The 19,091-nt window shown below is 58.9% G+C and overlaps 1 protein-coding gene across 3 annotated transcripts; it reads left to right on the top strand.

The window, feature by feature from the left end:
* The first annotated feature begins 1,068 nt into the window (after positions 1–1,068).
* Positions 1,069–14,330, top strand: NINJ1 (ninjurin 1). 3 transcript variants are annotated; one of them, XM_032164557.2, is made up of 4 exons: positions 1,078–1,338; positions 8,878–9,106; positions 10,450–10,613; positions 13,569–13,652. In XM_032164557.2, the coding sequence occupies exons 1-3, from the start codon at positions 1,264–1,266 to the stop codon at positions 10,602–10,604; spliced, it is 459 nt and encodes a 152-aa protein (XP_032020448.1). In that variant the 5' UTR covers positions 1,078–1,263; the 3' UTR covers positions 10,605–10,613; positions 13,569–13,652. The 3 variants fall into 3 exon arrangements, with proteins under 3 accessions (XP_032020446.1, XP_032020448.1, XP_032020447.1); XM_032164556.2 differs by having other exon boundaries at positions 1,089–1,338; positions 13,600–13,741; XM_032164555.2 differs by lacking the exon at positions 10,450–10,613 and having other exon boundaries at positions 1,069–1,338; positions 13,600–14,330.
* The last annotated feature ends 4,761 nt before the right edge of the window (positions 14,331–19,091 follow it).

Genomic DNA, 19,091 nt, shown 5'->3' with positions numbered 1-19,091 from the left:
CTGTGAGAGAGTTTTTTGTATGGATGGTGCTGGATTTCCAGCTGCTGGTGAACACTCAGGTGTGCCAACAGTGCCCTGATGATGCGAGGACAACAGCAACCATCCCCGTCGTGGGCCACAGTGCCAGACCCTGTCCTGCAGATCCCCTCTGAGGCAGAGCTGGGGCAGTGACAGCCCGAGCCTCAGTTTCTCTGCTGTGAAGTGAGCCAACGACAGCTCCTCCTTCATGGGATGATCCCGTTAGGAGAAGCCGGGCAAGCGCAATCCTGCTGCCCTGCCCATGTCCACACACTCCTACCTCCTGTCCCGGTGGCGGTCTGGCCGGACAGAGCCTGGGGTCTGAGCTGGCCTTCCTTCCACTGCCCTTCTGGAAATAGAGTGGCCACACTGCCGCAAGCTGACTATGCTGTGGTCAGGATGAATTCCCCTGGCCTCCCAGAGTGGCCGCCACATGCTCTCGACCCCCAGGCCCCCAGGTGGGCAAAGTGCTAAGGAATGCACAGATGGAGAAACAGAGGCCAAACAACCACTTCAATCATACAAGAGGTGGGGGCCCGCCTAGCATCTGGCCAGGGCTCTGGGCACTGTGCTGTCCCCAGCCCACCCCTTGCCACAGGTGGCACAGATGGGCCCATGAGTCAGTGCACGTTCATCCCCTTTGTGCCTCCCGCCGCCCCTCCAGGAGTCTGTGCCCTCATAACCCCCATTTCCCAGGCAGGAAAACCTAAGGTCAGGGAGTGGGAAGCCCCGTGCCAGCGTGGCCCGCAGTCAGGGGAACCCCGGACTCTCTGACGCTGTTACTAGTGGCGCAGCAGGCGCTGTGCTGGAGCGATCTGCGGTTCCCAGGGCGAACACTGCCTGGGAAAAACCCAACGTGGGCGCCAGCGGCAACGCCCGCTCGCTTTCATGCAGTTTGCCTGGTGGCCAGGGAAAGGTCTGTTCTTGGCCTCATTTTGTGGATTAAAAGTGTCCGCGACGGAGGTTCAGAGCAAGACGCAGCGCAGGGTCCTCTGGGGCCATCGGCGTCGCGCCCCCTCCCTTGTGGGGCCCCGCGGGAGCGTCTCAGGCCGGAGAGACTGAGGTCGCCCCAAACTGCGCGCTCTCAGCGTACGGCCTCCAGGCCCCGGGCCCGCCCCGGGTGGAGGCGGAGTCTGGGGCAGCCGCTCGCCGCGGGGCGGGCCGGGGGCGGGCGGGCAGCTGGAGCCTGCGGCGGAGGCTCGGGCGCGCTCAGGCCCGGATTCTGGCGGCCTGCGCGGCCGCACCATGGACTCAGGGACCGAGGAGTACGAGCTCAACGGCGGCCTGCCGCCGGGCACACCCCGCTCCCCAGACGCCTTGGTAAGACCTTCTCCTCACCGCTACGTGATCTTGCCGGGCCCTGTCCTTTCGGGGCGCCCGGCGGAGTGCGCGCCGCGTCCGCACTGCACAGTGGTGGGGGACGTCCCGTTCCAGGTCAAGTCCCTCCCGCCCCATCAGGGTCAGAACGATGCTCCCGGGAGCTCCAGCCACCCCCGGGAAGTGGGCGGAACGTGGGGGCGTGGGGGCGCAGGGCCGGCTGGCGTCCCCAGCCCCACTAAGCAGCGCCCGCGCTTGGCTGCGCGGCGGAGGGGGCCTGGGCGCAGCTCCTCGGTTTAAGGACTGCCGGCGCCCGGCTTTCCCGACCTCCCCGAACTCTCGCGCGGGTCTCTCTAACTTCAGCCTCGCCGTGCCGGCGCCTCCGCGCACTTTGCCCGGGGGCGGGCGGAGGGGAGTCACAGCCTCCGGGCTCCAGACCAGCGCATGCAGACAGTTACGTCACCCCACGCTGACCACACAATCTGATGCGTGCCTTGATGAGGGAACTTGGGGCCCGCGGTGGTCCCTATTCCACTCACCTGCCTTGAGAAATAGAAACGTCACACAGCCTTCAGTGTATGCCCCCACAGGCCCTCCAGAGCTTGCCCTGCCCGGCCTGGGAGAGCTGTGGGCAGGGGGCAGGCCCTGGTAGTGGTCCCGCTTCAGAATTCTTCATCCCAGGACTCAGCACTTACTGAGCACCTTGTGTTTGTTGCAAAGTCCTGGCATGGCCCTCTGGTGACTTGTTTACTTTGAACATTCTTTCCTTTTCTAACCCCCTCAGGGATGGGGGGCAGGGAACAGCAGCCTGTTGGGTTTTTCCAGGCCTCTCTCCATGGCGTGGACCAGACTGGGGCAAAGACACTCAGCCCACTCGCTGGTGAACAGTCCTAGTCCGGTGCTGTGGGGACAGGCCATGTTCGGGGAGGTGGGGCCCCATGAGCCACGGGATAGGATGGCCCTGGGGCTGCATGGACACTTGTCCCTAGGTTAGAGAGGAGCTGTTGCACTGCAGGACTTGACCGGTGTGCGAGACCCCAGCGACCTGGCCCTGCCCCAGTGTGTGAGCACTTTGGCGCAATAGGCAGGGGGCTCCTCCTCTGTGTGTCCTTGGGAAGCTACCACACCTCACTGGGCCTTTTAGACATGGTCTTATAAAGCGAGAACAGAGGGTCCCTCCTGCCTTCAGGGAAGTGGGGAAAGCAAGTCAGCTAATAAACAGGGCAGTGGCTAGGAAGCGCCTTGGAAAGGGAGGGATACTGCTCCTCCCCCACCCTTGACCTTGCCCGGGCAATGCCCTCCACTCAGAGCAGTCTCTGCTCACCTCTGCGGGCGGCAGGATAGGCTGTGCCTCCTGAGATGGGTGCATCTCAGGCCCAGAGGAGATTGGGTTGGATTTGTTCCCGGATCACTGTCTTGGCTCTGGGCACCAGAGGGAGGGAGACACAGCCCTGCCCCACCAAGCCGCGGTTGGAGAGCAGCCCGGCCCAGACAGGGCAGGAGAGGCGAAGGCAAAGCATGGGGTTCCCTAGGAGCTGGGAGCCCATTGTGGGGGGCGGGGCATGGTGGTCAGGGAAGGCTCTCTGTGGAGGTGGGGACATTGGCGCTGAGCCCTGGAGGGCGGGGAAGGCGGGTGGGCAGATCTGGCTCTCTGAGATGTGTGGAAGGGCATCTAGGCAGAGGGAACAGGGGGAGCAAAGGCTCAGAGGCTGGACCACAGAGCACATGAGGGCCGGGTAGGAGGTGCGGGGATAGGAAGCCAGGCCGATGGGAGGGGCCTTGCAGGCCTGATCATGGTCTGGTGTCCAGGGAGCTGTGGAAAGGCTATGAGCCAGTGTGAGGATGAGCACATTTCCCCTTGAGGGGTAGAAAACTTCGAGGGCCGCTCTACTCACCCAGCCTGGGGGCCCAGGACCACCCAACACACCTGTTCCTCTTTCCACCCTCAAGACCTTGCTTCTCCGTTTCTTGGGCACATCATGTCAGCACTCTGTGCCTCAGTTTCTCATCTGTGAAATGGGTGTGATCGCGGTGTCTGCCGCAGAGGGTGGTGAGGACTCAGTGGCTGATGTATATGAAGTGCTTAGAGCCAGGCCAGCACTCAGCGCCCTCATCCTTCTGCCTGCCATGGAGACCCTCTCCCACTGGTGACCCCTGGCAGTGGTTTGGAGAGGGCAGCACTTTGCCCAGCGTGGGGCCCAAGGAGAGTCTCAGTTTCCTTTTCTGTAAAATGGGGCACAACTGCTCACCTCCCAGGGTGGCTGAGGCTCAGGGAGGAGCCACACGTGGAACTCTGGCCTGGGTGGGCTCTGTTGGGCCACGGCTGTGGGAAGCTCTCAGGTCTCCCCCACTCCGTGTGCCCTGCGCCCCTGTGGCCCTTCATGTGAGGGCCTCCATCAGTGACCAGGGATTGAGTCAGCTCACTTGTGGCTGTCAGCAGAAGGAATAGTAAACAACAATTTTAATGTGAAAATGGCCTGAATCTGTTATCCCCAAGGTGTCTCAAGGCAGGGAGGTAGTGGGGATGGGGTTGGGACACAGCCATCTGGTGCCAGCCACACCCTCCTGCCCCTCACAGCCTGCAGGTTGAAGGTTCCTGGGGCCACATCTGGGCCGAGAGGCATGGTCTTTGGAGGTAGGTAGCTGTGCCCTGTACACCTGCCGTCTGGGCTGTGCATGGCCTCAGCTGCCCAGGAGGAGGTTTGCTCATTTCCTCATTTCTGCTTTCCTGGCAGATCCTGAGGCCGGCAGGGTCTGGGCCAAGTTCTAAAAGGCAACCCTAACATGGTCTCAGGGCCACTCCTGGCCAGTGCTGAGTCTGCGGGAAGTGGGTCTGCCTGGCCCAGCTGCGGTGGGAACCCCGCCTCCCAGCATTTCCTGCTGTCTTGCTGGGGTTTCCTGCCAGGAACACAGACATGGAGCTGGGAGACCCTCTCAGGGCCTGCTTCCTGGGCTGGCCGGTAGGAGACGGTGCAGGGCTCCAGTGCCAGGCCCTGCCTGTCTGTGTGGCATCTGGGGAATGGGCACAGCAGCTCATGCCCACACTGGTGGGTCAGACAAGGGATGCCGGAGGCCCCAGGCAGGTCCAAGCACATGGTGGGGGAGAAGAGGGGTGCCTGATTTTCAGGTTGCCCCACCATCTGCCAATGCCTGCTGAGTCCAAGGGTTAGGGCCAGTGAGCAGGACAGGCTGCGAACAGCCAAGGTCTAGACTGGGACCCCCCAGGCACCCAGGGCAGGCACCTCGTCCCTGTTGTCCCCCTGGGTCCTGCTCAGCACAGGAGAACCTGTGCCCCAGGCTGTCCTTTCTTTGCCACGTGACTCTTTTGTGAGCCTGTTCAGCTGCTTTTGAGTCAGTGGAGTTGGTTGGGGAGGCAGAGTCTTTCAAATCAGTGAGAGCCAGGCATCAAGGAAGAACAGCCCTGCCACCCACTGCCATGCACTCCACCAGCCATGGGGCATCTGAGACCACCCCATTCAGTCCCTTCCACATCCTTGTCTACCCATTTTACAGATGAGGAAACTGAGGCATAGAGTGGTCAGTGTTGAGGCAGGACTGGGGAGGTAAAGGAGGTGCTATGGCAGCTTCCAGCCCTGTTCGTCACAGGCCCTTGGAAAGGGCAGCTGATATGCATCACCACATTTGTGGGCCCACAGCCCCCGACCCTGTCTCCACCCATCTAAGCTCTGGGTGAGCTGGAGCACCCATTATGCTATGGCCAGAGCCAGGCCCGTGGATGCAGCAAGCCTGGTTCATATCCCACTTCTGTGCCAGCCCCTCCTTCCTGAGCTGAGGATGCTCACTGAAGTGGCCCTAGGACCAACCGTGTGGCCCAGCCGCAACACGTGCAGCCTGCAGTGGGGAGGCCGACCGTCCACAGAAGGTTGCATGAGGAGCCAGCCATGCCCCAACACAGAGCTGACCTCCTCACCAAGCCTCCTTCCTAGCTTTCAGAGGAAAAATATCTGGCCTGGCCCCAGGCCCCGGGTGCTGCTGAGGTTCTGCGGAAGTCCCATTGGCCCTGGGAATATATTAACCAGGGTGTTTATTCCCTGCCCTGCCCAAGCCATGGGCACTGGTCTCGGCAGGGCTTAGCTCCTGGCAGCTCCTGCTGGCTGGTCAGGACCACAGGGCTCCCTCACCTGTGGTAGCTGGGTCCCCCGGCCACCCTAAGGCCCATCCCAAGATAGAGGCAAGTGCCCAGGACTGGGGGAGAGTGGGATCATCCTCCCTGGGACCCTCCTGTGCGGTGGCCAGCTCCAGGGCTCCAAGGCCCGGAGCACCGAGGTTAGGGACAGGGAAGCAGACCAACCCTGCTGCCCTCCCCTCCACATGACACTCCCAATGTGGCCTGCTGCCTGGGGTGGTTGCCAGCTATGCTGTATCCTGGGGCAGCCCTATGCTTTGGGACACACAGTCCTTGGAGGTGGCTCTGGGAAAACCTCCTCCAAGCTGCAATCTGTTGGTCTGTAGAATGGGAGAGGAACACAGCCTCTCCCTTGGTGAGCGGGAGTTTCCCAGGTGCAACCCTAGATATACGGAGGGGGAGACTGAGGCCAATGGAGGGGGAGCTTTGCGTCAGGGCCACGGGCTGGGCTGTGGTGAGCCAGGGCTTGACCTGCATGCAGAAGCTTCCCTAGCTGCAGGTTGAACAGGAAGCAGATGGCCAGATGGGCTGGAAGTGCCCTTCACCAGCAGGGGTGCATGGTCAGGGCATTTGCTGGCCACTCGGGGCTCAGAGGCCATCCTGGGGCATCTGCTCCACAGCCTCATGGTACACATGGGAGACTGAGGCACAAAGTGGGGCTAGTTGTCCTAAAGTTACACAGCTGGAGCCTGAAGCAGGGAGCCACTGAGAGTTCAGCCCCTAAGGGGACAATGGCATCAGCTACCAGAGCTTCTGAGCCCCAGGTCCTGGGTTCAAATCCTAGCCAAGCCCTCACTTGCTATGTGGCTTTGGGTAAGGAACCGCCTTTGCTGGGCCTCAGTTTACCCACCTTAAGTGGGCATGAGGACAGCAGGGGCACAGGCTCCTCGTGGCTGGGGGTGCTGAGAGCTGAGGCTTGGGGAGCTGGAGGCTCTGCGCGGATGGTGCTTTTTAATGGATCCGAGTGTTCCTCGTGACCGCATGGCTGTGAAATATTTAAACGGTTCTGCAGAGCTCAGAAAAAAAGGGAATTCTTCCTCCTGCCCAGAGGCCAACACAGCCTGGGCATGTGTGTCTGTTTATGTACGTGTGCGTGTAGTTTGTGTATGTATGTGCATGTGTATTTGTGTGTGCTATATTGTGTGCACGTGTGTCTCACATGTCTATGTGTGTCTTTCTGGGGGATGTGTGTTTCTGTGTCTTTGTGACTAGGAACATGCACATACATGTGTAGATGCCCCCGGAAGGTGGAAATCCTCACAGGGTCTGCACTTGGCCTTCTTCTCCCAGCACCAAGTCCTGGGATGGAGACCCGGATGAGCATAAGGGTGGCCTTGAAGAAAGGCACTTTGGCACTTGAGGTTTGTGAAACTTAGGAGTACATGCCCACTGTGGCCAGCAGCCCCTGAGACACTGCACCTCGCGGAGCACACATGTGATGGGGTGTGGCCCACTGGACGGCTTTGCAAGAGCAGAGCTGGAGATGACCTCAGTGCCAGGCACAGGCCCTTACATCCGGGCTGGCCTCACCCAGACCTTGGGCAGCCTGGGAGGAAGCCCCTAAGTAGACAATGGTGGGGCAGGGACACATAGTCCTGGGAGGTGGCTCTGGGCAAACCTCCTCTGAGCTGCAATCTGCTGATCTGTAGAATGGGAGAGGAACACAGCTTCTCACTTGATGAGTGCCCTGGCTGTGCTGGGGTCTGGGGGAATCCCAGGGAGTGCAGTGTCAGGCCCAGGGTGGGAGAGGCAAAGTAGACACCCCATAGTGGCTTGGGGGTATGCATGGAGTGACCCGAGAGCACACCAGGGCCCCAGGGACAGGGCTGCTGGGTGGCCCAGGTAAAGGCGGCTGTCCCTGCGCGCACATGTGTCCACGTGAACTTGCTACTTACAGAGCAGCTGATGCTGAAGGCAGATTGTTGGAATTCCCAGGCCCAGGTGTAAGCAGCGGAGCCCGCCAGTGTCCCCTGACGCCCACTCTCTCTTCCTCCTGGGCACATAATTTTAGATGAAACTGAAAAACACGCAGCATGAAAGCAAGGCCCCTGCCCTCTGCTGGTTCTGTATTGGCTACCGTGTGTATTTTTCACTGTGCATGTTTCCAGCCTGCAGAAAGTTGAGGCCTGGATGGATACCAGTGTCCGCCCCTCCCTGTGGCCCTGCAGCACCCCGGCCTCCCGGCCTGCATCTTTCATGAGTCTGGAAACAGGATCTCCCAGAGAGGGCCCCAGGAGGTTGGCTGCCAGCAGTGGGTTCTCACAGCTGCCTCCAAACAGGTGACCAGTCCTGGGAGGCTGTGGTCTAGGGCCTGGCAGCTCAGGGGCGCCTGTGGACAAAGGGCCGGGCCAAGGGGCTGGCAGGTTTGTCCTGAGTGGCTGAAGAGGGGCCCCACCAGGGCAGCTTGAGAGGGGCAGACTCTTGCTCCAGAGAAAGAGGAAGTTTGGTACTTACGGCTGCCTTGGAATGAAGGGCCAGCCCTAGAGAGGACCTTCCTGTGGCAGGAGAGAGGGCCATGTCCTGCCAGGGGAAGTCCTGGGAGGCTTCCTGGAAGCAGTGGCCTCTGTGTGGGGCCTTGGAGCTTGAGAGTGTCTGGTACCAGGGAAAGGCACTGGGGGCTTTGAGAGAACTGCACGGGGCCCTGACCAGATGGGCCCCTAAGGCAAAGAGGATTCCATCAGAACTCGCATTCCCATTTTATTACTCTGAGAAGTAATGCGGAAGCTAAGCTCCACTGTATGTCGTATGCTGAGGCATCTATTGAGTGTCTGCTGTGTGGGGGCCGGGCTCTGGGTGGCCCACCTCAGTGAAGGCTTGCTGCTAATGGCCGGATAGTTCTGCAAGGCCTGTGCTGAGGCCTGGAGGCTGAGTGGCCTGTCGGGCCCCAAGGCTGGGAGGTTGGGAGGTGGCAGGGGCGATCTCAGCTCTTAGGTCCAGCCCAGGAAGATTTGTTTCTTGCCTGGGCCAGTGTGCACAGATCTGTCCGCCCAGACGTCACTTCCTTTCCTGGCATCAGGAGCTCAGACTCTGAGGGGAGGGGGAGAGGAGGCCGGGAGGCACAGATGGGTAGGGGCAGGCAGGGAGGAGCAGCCCCGCCTATAGCAGGAGGGGGAGGATCGTGCAATGCTTTCCAGTGGAAAATCAAAGTGCGTGTGCTGAGGTTGCTATGTCGTTTCCTTTCTCTCCGGGACTGTATTCCTAGGGGAGGTTTTATAAAGGCTGAGCACATTCTCTCAGCCTCTGCTTAGGGTAATAAGCACTTCTGTCTGAGCACTTACCGAGGTGGGGGCAAGGGAAGCCTTCACCTGCAGGGCCCGGTGACCCCCAGAGCCCGACTCGGGCACAGCCCTTGCCCCCTCCCCCACCCGCCTTGCTAACCATCCCCTTACCTGCAGCCGGCCCGCTGGGGCTGGAGGCACGGGCCCATCAACGTGAACCATTACGCCAACAAGAAGAGCGCAGCTGAGAGCATGCTGGACATCGCACTGCTGATGGCCAACGCGTCCCAGCTGAAGGCCGTTGTGGAACAGGGCCCCAGCTTCGCCTTCTATGTGCCCCTGGTGGTCCTCATCTCCATCTCCCTTGCGCTGCAGATCGGCGTGGGGGTGCTGCTTATCTTCCTCGGTAGGTCCCCGGGTGGGGTCAGCCGGGCCACCTGCTCACCTTGCTGGCATCTGTTCGCATCCCCTGGGACAGGTGCCCACCACCTCGCACACTTGGCCCTCAAGGAGCTGCCGAGTTCCTGGCCCTCATCACCCAGACATGCAGCCCAGGAAGTGGCACCCACCCCCCCACCCCTCGCCCTGCACTTTGGTTTTTGTTTTATTTTGTTTTGCTTTTTGAAACAAGGTCCCTCTCTGTCACCCAGGCTGGAATGCAGTGGCGCAGTCTCAGCTCACTGCAAACTCCATCTCCTGGGCTCAAGCAATCCTCCCACCTCAGCCCCCAAAGTAACTGGGATTACAGGAGTTCACCACCATGCTGGGCTAATTTTTGTATTTTTTTTTAGAGATGAGGTTACGCCATATTGCCCGGTCGAATTTTTGAGCTCAAGTGATCCAACGGCCTCAGTCTCCCAAAATACTGGGATTACAGGCGTGAGACACCGCACTCGGCCTTGTTTTGTTTTGTTTTTGAAACTGGGTCTTGCTGTGTCTTGATCACAGCTCACTGCAGTCTCAACTTCCCAGACTCAAGTGAGCCTTCTGCCTCAGCCTCCCAGGTAGCCTGGACCACAGCTATATGCCATCATGCCGGCTAATTTTTTTATTTTTGGTAGACACAGGGTCTTGCTATGCTGCCCAGGCTGGTCTCAAACTCCTGGGCTCACGTAATCCTCCTGTCTTGGCCTCCCAAAGTGCTGGGATTATGGGTATGAACCACCGTGCCTGGCCCCACCCTGCACTTTGAAAGAGCACAGAGTGGGGTCAGGGCCTGGCCTGTGGGCATTAGGGCAGGCATTTCACTGGGTTATTGTTGACCCATGCCATGAGATGGCCTCAGCTGTGCCAGTCCTCACCTCCTGGGCCCAGGGTCCTCCTCATGGCTGCGTAACCTTGGGCAAGTGGCTGAACCTCCCGGGCCTCACTTATAAAACAGGCATCATAATAGAACTGCAGTTTGTGGCAGGAATCACTAGATTAAGGCACGCAAAGGGCTCAGTGCATTTGCCCAAACCTGGCCTTTGGTTGACGTCCATAGCTTCAATTCCTATAAGGAAAGTGTGGGGGCTACAGAAGGTGGGGTCATAGACCGTGGGGTTGCCCAAGCCAGGGGCGCTGTTGTCAGTGTTTCAGCAAAACAGATGTATTTTTCTCTGGGTGACAAAACTCATCCTAAATGCAACTGAGAGCCCTGTAATGTCCCAGGACAGCTTGACCACTGGGGTGGGTCCCCTTCCACTGTCCCAGGCTGGGGTGCTGCGCCTGGGCTGCGCTTGGCACCATCCACTCCTCTCTCGCCCACAGTCAAGTACGACCTTAACAACCCGGCCAAGCACGCCAAGCTGGACTTCCTCAACAACCTGGCCACAGGCCTGGTGTTCATCATCGTGGTAGTCAACATCTTCATCACGGCCTTCGGGGTCCAGAAGCCCTTGATGGACATGGCACCCCAGCAGTAGGGCACCCAGGTGAGCTGGGAGATGGGGCGCGAGGCCTGCAGTCCTGGGGTTGCTCGCTGTCGGAGGCTCTTGCAGTGTGGCGAGTCCCTGGCCGGCCAGCCTTGGACACCTTCCTAGGCCATGGGCATCCTCGTCCACACCTACAAGGCCAATGCCTGGCCACTGCCTTGAGGCCAGCCCTGCCACTGGTGCTGGCCACCTGGGGTCCTGTGGTCACAGTGTTTAGACGGAATGTGTGTAGGAGCCACCATTTGAACATCCTGGAGAACTCACTTAAACATAAGATTTCTATACATTCAGAATGTCTGTCCGAAAAAAAAAAAAAAAAAAGATTTCTGGGTCAGGCGCAGTGGCTCATGCCTGTAATCCCAGCACTTTGGGAGGCTGAGGCGGGCAGATCACTTGAGGTCAGGAGTTCGAGACCAGCCTCGCCAACAGGGTGAAACCCCGTCTCTACTAAAAATACAAAAAGTAGCCAGGCATGGTGCCACATCCCTGTAGTCCCAGCTACTCAGGAGGCTGAGGCAGGAGAATCGCTTGAACCCAGGAGGCAGAGGTTGCAGTGAGCTAAGATTGTACTGCTGCACTCCAGCCTGAGTGACAGAGTGAGACTCTGTCTCAAAAAACACCCAAAACCCAAAGGTTTCTGGCTTCTCTTGATAAGTCAGGGGCTCTGCACCCCTTATCAGCTCCACTTAGCAGGTGAAGCTTCCTCCAAGCCCTCATCTGAGAAAAAGGGACCTTGGTATGACTGCCTGCCTGACATGCCCACCTCACTGTGCCACTCTGACCAGGACAGTGGGATTCAGGATCTTGTCATGTGGAGCCCCTGTGACTCTTCAAGTCTGCCCCTTGCCGGGCCTCGCAGAGTCTGTTAGCTGCCTGCCTTACGCTGGACCCTGGCTGTGTGCAGGATGCAGACTGAGGCGGTCCCCACAGGACGAGGCACCCAGTGTAGGAAGACTTCCCACACCACACACAGCCTCTCCCTGTGTCCTTGCTCGGAGAGGGTGAGCGTCTGCCCAGTGACACAGCCTGGGAGCAGGATCCACAGGAAGGCCTGGGATGCAGCCATGGCCAGGGCCACATGGTACACACACTAAGTCCATGCAGCCAGGCCAGGGCCACACACCACAGTCCCCGCGACCTCGGGCCTAGGGGTCACCCCTCCGGTTTGTAGCAGAGGTGGAGGTGAGTTGCTAAGGGAGTGGTGGGCACTCCTGGCAGGTGGCCATCTCTCCACCAGTGGTGGCCCACGGCAGAGTAGACAGGAGCAGTGCTCTTGGGGCAGAGTGCCTGTGTATCAAAGATATATAAAAATTTCCCCAGGCCAGGCACGGTGGCTCACGCCTGTAATCCCAGCACTTTGGGAGGCTGAGGCAAGTGGATCACCCGAGGTCGGGAGCTTGAGACCAGCCTGACCAACATGGAGAAACCCCGTCTCTGTTAAAAATACAAAATTAGCCAGGCGTGATGGCGCATGCCTGTAATCCCAGCTACTCAGGAGGGTGAGGCAAGAGAATTGCTTGAACCTGGGAGGTGGAGGTTGCAGTGAACTGAGATCACGCCATTGCACTCCAGCCCGGGCAACAGTGTGAGACTCCGTCTCGGGGAAAAAAAAAAAAAAAAAATTCCCCAAGAGGGCATAGTGAGGATGAGGTGGGGCACTGGGGCCAGCAGCTGGGTTGGGAGCACCCTGCATCCACCCGGCCTCGCCCCTCCCCACACAGGGGCCAACTAGGAATGACCGCTGCTCGTAGTGGCCCATGGCCTCTCAAGCTCCCCTACCACACCCATGGCCATTCCCCCAGTGGGATCACGCCAGCCCCCAATGTCTTGGCCATGGAGCCTGAAGTCACCCTTCTGAAAGGGCCCGGATCTGGGCGCCCCCATGTGGGGTCCGAGTCACTGTCCAGATGCTGCCTCCAGTTTGTAGTTAAGTTGTCCTCTTCCAGAACACCTAGATGTCAGCTGCTCCCTGGCTTGGGCATGTGTCCAGGCCATTTATTAATCACCTGCTGTGTGTGCTGAATGCAGTCCCTAACTCTCCCAAGCATAGGTTATCTGCCTGCCAGGAAGAGGGTGCTGGGCCTGTGGGCCACGTGGGGACCCAGCAGTGGACCTTAAGGCTGTCCTCAGAGGCTGGGAGGCCAAAGCTGCTGTGTGTCCTGCTTGGAGCAGCCAGAGAGGTGTCAGGTTTCGTGGGTGGCTGTGGTCACAGCTACCCAACCCAAGCCCCCCATGCTGGGCCAGGCCTTTAAATCCTGGCAGTAACCCAGCCATACTATATTCATTCCATTTTCAGATGGGAAACTGAGGCATGGAGTACTTTGACACCTCTCATGTCAGAATCAGGCTCTTCTCCTTCCTGAGTCCAGGTGTGCAAATGGCCCCGACACTCGGGGCTTGTCACAGCCAGGCTCAGACCCTCTCCTCCCCCTCCTCCCGGGCTCAGACCCTCTCCTCCCCCTCCTCCCGGGCTCAGACCCTCTCCTCTCCCTCTTTCCCAGGCTCAGACCCTCTCCTCTCCCTCCTTCCAGGCTCGGACCCTCTCCTCTCCCTCTTTCCCAGGCTCAGAGCCTCTCCTCTCCCCCTCTTCTCCCCCTCCTTCCAGGCTCAGACCCTCTCCTCTCCCTCTTTCCCAGGCTCAGACCCTCTCCTCTCCCCCTCTCCTCTCCCTTCTTCCAGGCTCTCTTCTCCGGCTCAGACCTCTCTCTCCTCTTTTCCAGGCACACCTCCTCCTTCTCTCTCCTCTCCCCCTTTCAGGCCGGCTCAGAGCCTCTCCTCTCCCCCTCTCCTCTCCCTCCTCCCAGGCTCAGACCCTCTCCTCTCCCTCCTTCCAGGCTCAGAGCCTCTCCTCCCCCTCCTTCCAGGCTCAGAGCCTCTCCTCTCCCTCCTTCCAGGCTCGGACCCTCTCCTCTCCCTCTTTCCCACGCTCAGACCCTCTCCTCTCCCTCCTTCCAGGCTCAGAGCCTCTCCTCTGTCTCCTTCCCAGAACCCTGGATGCTGCCTGCCTTGCAACTCAGCCGCCCGACCCCAGGAGTCGCCATACCTGTGAGGTGTCCACCTCCCTGCACATGGCACTCCCCAGACTGCCAGAGCCCAGGCTGGCCTCATCTGCACCATGTCCCCGGACCAGCCCTTGCTCTGACTGTGGCCAAGCACCACGCAGGAGGCCACTCTTGTCTCTCAGCACCTGTTCCCAGGAGGCAGCTCCCTCCTGGCACATGGGGGCTGGCCACAATAGCCCAGAGGGTCAGAACTGGACAGCCACAGAGACCTGTGCCCAGAGAAGGGTCTCAACCCACTCAAGGACACAGCAGGTCCGTGGATGGGCTGGATGAGGGACCAGGGCCAGCCTCTGTCTCAGGACATTCCAGAAGGACAAGGAGATGTCTCTCTCTCTCTCCCAAAGCACCAGCGTCCCCACCTCCCGTGGGCCCTGTCCGGGTTGCCCTGGTGACCCCAGCCTCTATCCACTTCCTAACCCAGGGACCCTGCACAGCCAGAACTGCCTTTGGCCCTGCTGATGGCCACTGGCTCTGGTCTTAAGTGCCTGGGTTTGGTGGCCATCAAAACGGAGCCAGTTAGGCCTGTGAGGGCCGTAGACCTTGTATATGCCCTGCACCAGCAGTGACCGGGCAGAGCCCAGCCCCCTCCACGGGGGTCCCAGCACCCACTTTTCTAATCATGAATGACCAATAAAGCCCATGCTCTTTGTCGGGCTCCATGTGCCATCTCCCTGTTCCCGGGGCTGGACCAGCCTTGGCCTCCCTGTCCCCTTTCCAGCTGCCCTGCAGGGGCGTCAGAAGCACACGGTTCTGGCCAGGGCCGCCTTCTCCAGAATCTTGGCTTGGGGAGCTCTTTGGCTCCGACATCTCCTGGGGTGAGGTTTGGAGGCACAGAGGTGGAAGTCTGAGGTCATTGACATCAGCAGCCCCTAGTGACCTCTGACCTGGGCAGGGTCAGGTGGGGAACGGTGTCATTTTCCCCCTCGCATGTTTCCAGCACTGTTTCCTGCCCGCCTGCGGACAGGCCTTGAGGTGCTACCCCTGGGTCGCTCCCCTACCAAGTTTGAAGTTGCTGCTTCCCCGCAGTGGTGTCCAGTGATGCCTGTGGTCAGTGGGGACATTCTCTGGGCAGAGGGGAGCTGGGAGCCATGCCGGGACCAGGCCCTGGACTCTCAGGGCCCACCTGCCCCACAGGACCCCTCACCCAGTGGAAATCTGGCTCCCAGGCCGCCAGTGTCTGGCGCTTCACTCTCTTCTCCTTGGTCCTCCATCCTTCCCCAACCCCCCACTACCCATTATGTTCTCCCCACCGCCCTTCCCAGCCGCAGCCCCTCATCTCCCTGGATGCGGAGCATCTGGTGGCCTTAGGTGGGAGTGGGGCCAGCTTGCCCCGTCCTCCATCCCGAGCTGCCTCTGCGTCCCCCCGTGGGTCCCCCGACCTGGCCCCTCCAGGTGAGGTACCTGAGCATCTCCTGCCAGCCTCTGCCCTTTCCTCCTCCAAGCAGCCTTCCAGGGGCACGGGGGAGGGGGGCAAAGCCTCTAGCACTACCGAAGCCCCCACTTACTTCCTCATCACTTTTCTTCTGTCCCCATCTGGGCTGAGCCCCGTGACTTGGGGTGGCTGCAGCTCCCGGTTCCTCGGGTGGATGAGTGGCCCCCACCCTGCAATCCTGTGTCTGGGCTGACATCAGGTCTGCACAGCCCCATTGCTGAAGTGATGGAAAGCAGAAGCACTCCTGAGTGAAGGGGTCTAACTGGGCTCTGCTCTAAAGCACTCCCGGGGGAAAACAACGGCAACTACTGAGCAGGTGACCGCGTGGATGCCGAGAAGCTGAGCTCGTGGCACTGCTCTCTCCACTTTTGTGTTTGTCCCATAGAGGGTTTGAAAAGTAGTTGACACGGGAATGAGTTCCGAGATGTGCTGAGTTGAAAAGGAAGCTGCGAAGGTATATGGTGGGTGCGAAGTATGCTCCTGAGAGGAGGTGATGTAGCATTGGCCACAGGTTGCGTGGCCAGGGCTGACTCAGATGCATGCCGCCCAGCGCTTGGTCCCTGATTTGGCCGTGGCCTGCAGTGTGCACTGGCTGGCAGCCAGGCAGGAGGGAGGGCCCCCTGTGTGCCTGGCCTCACACACCAGCAGCCGGATGTTGGCCAACATATCTTAGCTCTTCCTTTGGCCAGGAGAGGAAGTTCACCGGGACCATGAACCCAGATGACTGTGCTGGGCCCTGGGCAATCCCCAATTGGATGTGTGCACCCTGACCCCCTGTGGTCCCCATGCCCAGGTGGCTTCCCCTGCTCAGACGCCCATGCTGGCCACCCCCAACCTCCCCGCCCACCAACTCCCAGGCTTATTCACCAACCACTCCACCAGCTCTGACCCTGACTTCTGGGGTTCCCATCTCAGTCCTCAGCCTGTGCTGCTGCCCCCTGAAGAGCATCCTTCCAGGCCCCCGTCAGCTGGCTGGGGCTTAGCTCTAAAGTTACTCCAGAGACTGTCCTGAGCAGTCTGATGCCACCCCTCCCTGATCACTGTCTTGGCCCCATTGCAATTTATGCTTTGGTGCCTTGGGATGGAGTCACTGTCCATGTTGCCAGAAACAGTGCGGCCAGGTGGACTCTCCCCTGGAACTGGAGTCTGAGTCCAGCCCAAGTCCAGGGCGGGCACTCCGAGAATGAGTGTTCTGCCCGCTGGGTCTCCTGAGGGCCAAGGGGCTCTGCTGGAGCTGGGGGCAGGGCTTGGCACCTGCATCCCTGTCTGTGCTTCTCCTACTTAAGGATCCTTTGTCTGACCTGGCTCTCCTACCAGATGCCACCACCTATCTGCAGCCTGTGTCCTCAGCACTGTCCAGCATATAGTAGGTGCTCAGTAAATGTCTGGGGCAGAACCCACTCACCTGCCTGTATGTGCTAGGCCCTGTGCACGTGTCACAGCAGCCAAGGGACAGGCCCAGGAGCTGCTCAGAGCCAAGACAGCACCTATGGGGTCCTGGGACCTGATGTATCCACTCCAGCCAATCCTGCCCGTGGATTCAGCTCTGTTCTCACAGGAGACCTGGAAAGTGAACAAGATGCACCCACGAAGTTGGGTGGTGGGGGGGACATGGAGGGACACACAGGGAGCTCAGGAGGGATGGGCAGGGAGGTCAGTAGGTGACCTGGGATGATGGTGAGGGGCCATGTGGAAGTCTGGGAAGAAGGTTTGAGGGCAAGGAAGCCTGTGCACAAGTCCTGTGAGCTGGGCTGGTGTTGGGGAAGCAGTGAGGTGCAGGGGCAGGTAGGGGCAGTCGCATAGAGCTGGAGATGACCAACTGGGCAGAGTGCGATGGGAGGGTTTCCTAACCTCTTCCCTATAATAGATTATTAGATAGATTGATAGATGGTAGATACGTGGATGGATGGATGGATGATGGATGGATGGACAGACAGACGGATGGATGGAAGATGGATGGATGGTCAGATAGATTAGATGATTAGATAGATAGATAGATATGATAGATAGATGATGGATGGTCAGATAGATTAGATAGATGATTAGAGATGACTGATAGAAGCTGTTGTATTAATTTGATGGAAAAGAGTAAAAGATGAAAAGATTGACTGATAGACGGATGACAGATGAGAAACATGACATATGGATAGCTTGATAGATGATGGATAGAAGATAGATTTGTAGGCAGGCATAGATCTCAGTGGGTTGTTCCAAGGTGAAGAGGTACCACTGTGCCAGCCCGAAGCCCAGTCTCGGTCCTTCACTCCCTTACAGGGATCCCTTGCTCAGGTCTCTTCATGGCTTAGGTGCCCTGTGCGTGTCCTTGACACTGCTTATTCCTGCCCACCTAAAAGCACTGGAAGTGTCTTCTAAGTCTTGTTGGATCTACAGGCTCCCTCTCCCAGGGCAGTGCTTTCTGTCTGGTTCATCCTTGAAGGACCTGGCCCATTCATTCCACATGCGCAGAGGAAGGACCAGGGCAGCTCATGTCAGATGAGTGGGGAGGCAACTGGGCCTCCATGCAAGGTGCTGGGCCCAGGCCTGGTAGGGCCAGGAAGGGAGGAGCACCTGATTCTGGGTGTATTGGCCATTTGTGACAGAACCCACGCCACACCCTACGCCCAGCCCTCCCCTCCATTTCCTAGGGCCTCCTCTTCCAGCTGTGTTCAATCAGAGTGGAGTGCCTGTTTCTTCACGGCATTATTCTTTTTTTTTTTTTTTTTTTTTGGCACTACATTATTCTTAACAATCAGAGGACTGGGCCCAGGGCGGTGGCTGACGCCTGTAATCCTAGCACTTCGGGATGCCGAGAGAGGTGGATCACCTGAGCTCAGGAGTTCATGACCAGCCTGGACAACATGGCAAAACCGTGTCTCTACTAAAAATACAAAAAAATTAGCTGGGCATGGTGGCAGATGCCTGTAATCCCAGCTACTCAGGAGGCTGAGGCACGAGAATTGCTTGAACCCAGGAGGTGCAGGTTGCAGCAAGCTGAGATCGCACCACTGCACTGCAGCCTTGGCAACAGAGTGAGAGATTTCTGTATCAAAAAAAAAAAAAAAAAAGGTCAGGCACGGTGGCTCACGCCTGTAATCCCGGCACTTTGGGAGGCACCAAGGTGGGTGGATCACGAGGTCAGGAGTTCAAGACCAGCCTGGCCAACATGGTGAAACCCCGTCTCTATTAAAATACAAAAATAAGCCAGGTGTGGTGATGGGCGCCTGTAATCCCAGCTACTCAGGAAGCTGAGGCAGGAGAATCATTTGAACCTGGGAGGCGGAGGTGGCAGTGAGCCAAGATCGCACCACTGCACTCCAGCCTGGGCGACAGGGCGAGACTCAAAAAAAAAAAGGCCAGGCGTGGTGGCTCATGCCTGTAATCCCAGCATTTTGGGAGGCCGAGATGGGCAGATCACTAGGTCAGGAGATCGAGACCATCCTGACTAACATGGTGAAACCCCTTCTTTACTAAAAATACACACACACACACACACACACAAAATTAGCTGGGCGTGGTGGCAGGTGCCTGTAGTCCCAGCTACTCGGGAGGCTGAGGCAGGAGAATGGCGTGAACCCGGGAGGCGGAGCTTGCATGAGCCAGTATCACGCCACTGCACTCCAGCCTGGGTGACAACAGCCAGACTCCGTCTCAAAAAATAATAATAATAAATTAGAGGTCCGAATGCTTTCATATTTTGCTTTTCTTTCTCTCAAATACTTTAGAGGAAACACTAACTCCAGGTGCTGTTGACCTGTTGTGACCGCAGGAAGCTGCCCCACTAGCTGCAGCCTCTGTGGCCCCCAGCCCAGCACGTCCTCGTCCTTCCAGCCAGTGGACAGCCGAGTTCTCCCACAAGCTGTCTTCAGGCCAGTTTTAGGCCAGTGTAGCCCACTCCCTCCACACCTGTGGCTGCAGTCTGGTCTGTGGAGACCCACCCCCGGTCCCTCACCCCTCTGCAAGGTAGTGCTAGGGTCCCCTCCCCAG

Source organism: Hylobates moloch, unplaced genomic scaffold (assembly GCF_009828535.3).
Source record: "Hylobates moloch isolate HMO894 unplaced genomic scaffold, HMol_V3 SCAFFOLD_10, whole genome shotgun sequence".
Taxonomy (NCBI): Eukaryota; Metazoa; Chordata; class Mammalia; order Primates; family Hylobatidae; genus Hylobates; species Hylobates moloch.
The sequence above is the reverse complement of the archived record's forward strand: the minus strand, read 5'-3'. Positions and strand labels throughout refer to the sequence as shown.

What these genes read in the sequence shown, in the direction of transcription:
- NINJ1 (XM_032164555.2), top strand. Translation starts at nt 1,264, where the DNA reads ATGGACTCAGGGACCGAGGAGTACGAGCTCAACGGCGGCCTGCCGCCG. An exon ending in CCCGCTCCCCAGACGCCTTG is followed by an intron (nt 1,339 to 8,877) that starts GTAAGACCTTCT and finishes CCTTACCTGCAG; the next exon opens with CCGGCCCGCTGGGGCTGGAG. An exon ending in GGTGCTGCTTATCTTCCTCG is followed by an intron (nt 9,107 to 13,599) that starts GTAGGTCCCCGG and finishes TCTCCTTCCCAG; the next exon opens with AACCCTGGATGCTGCCTGCC.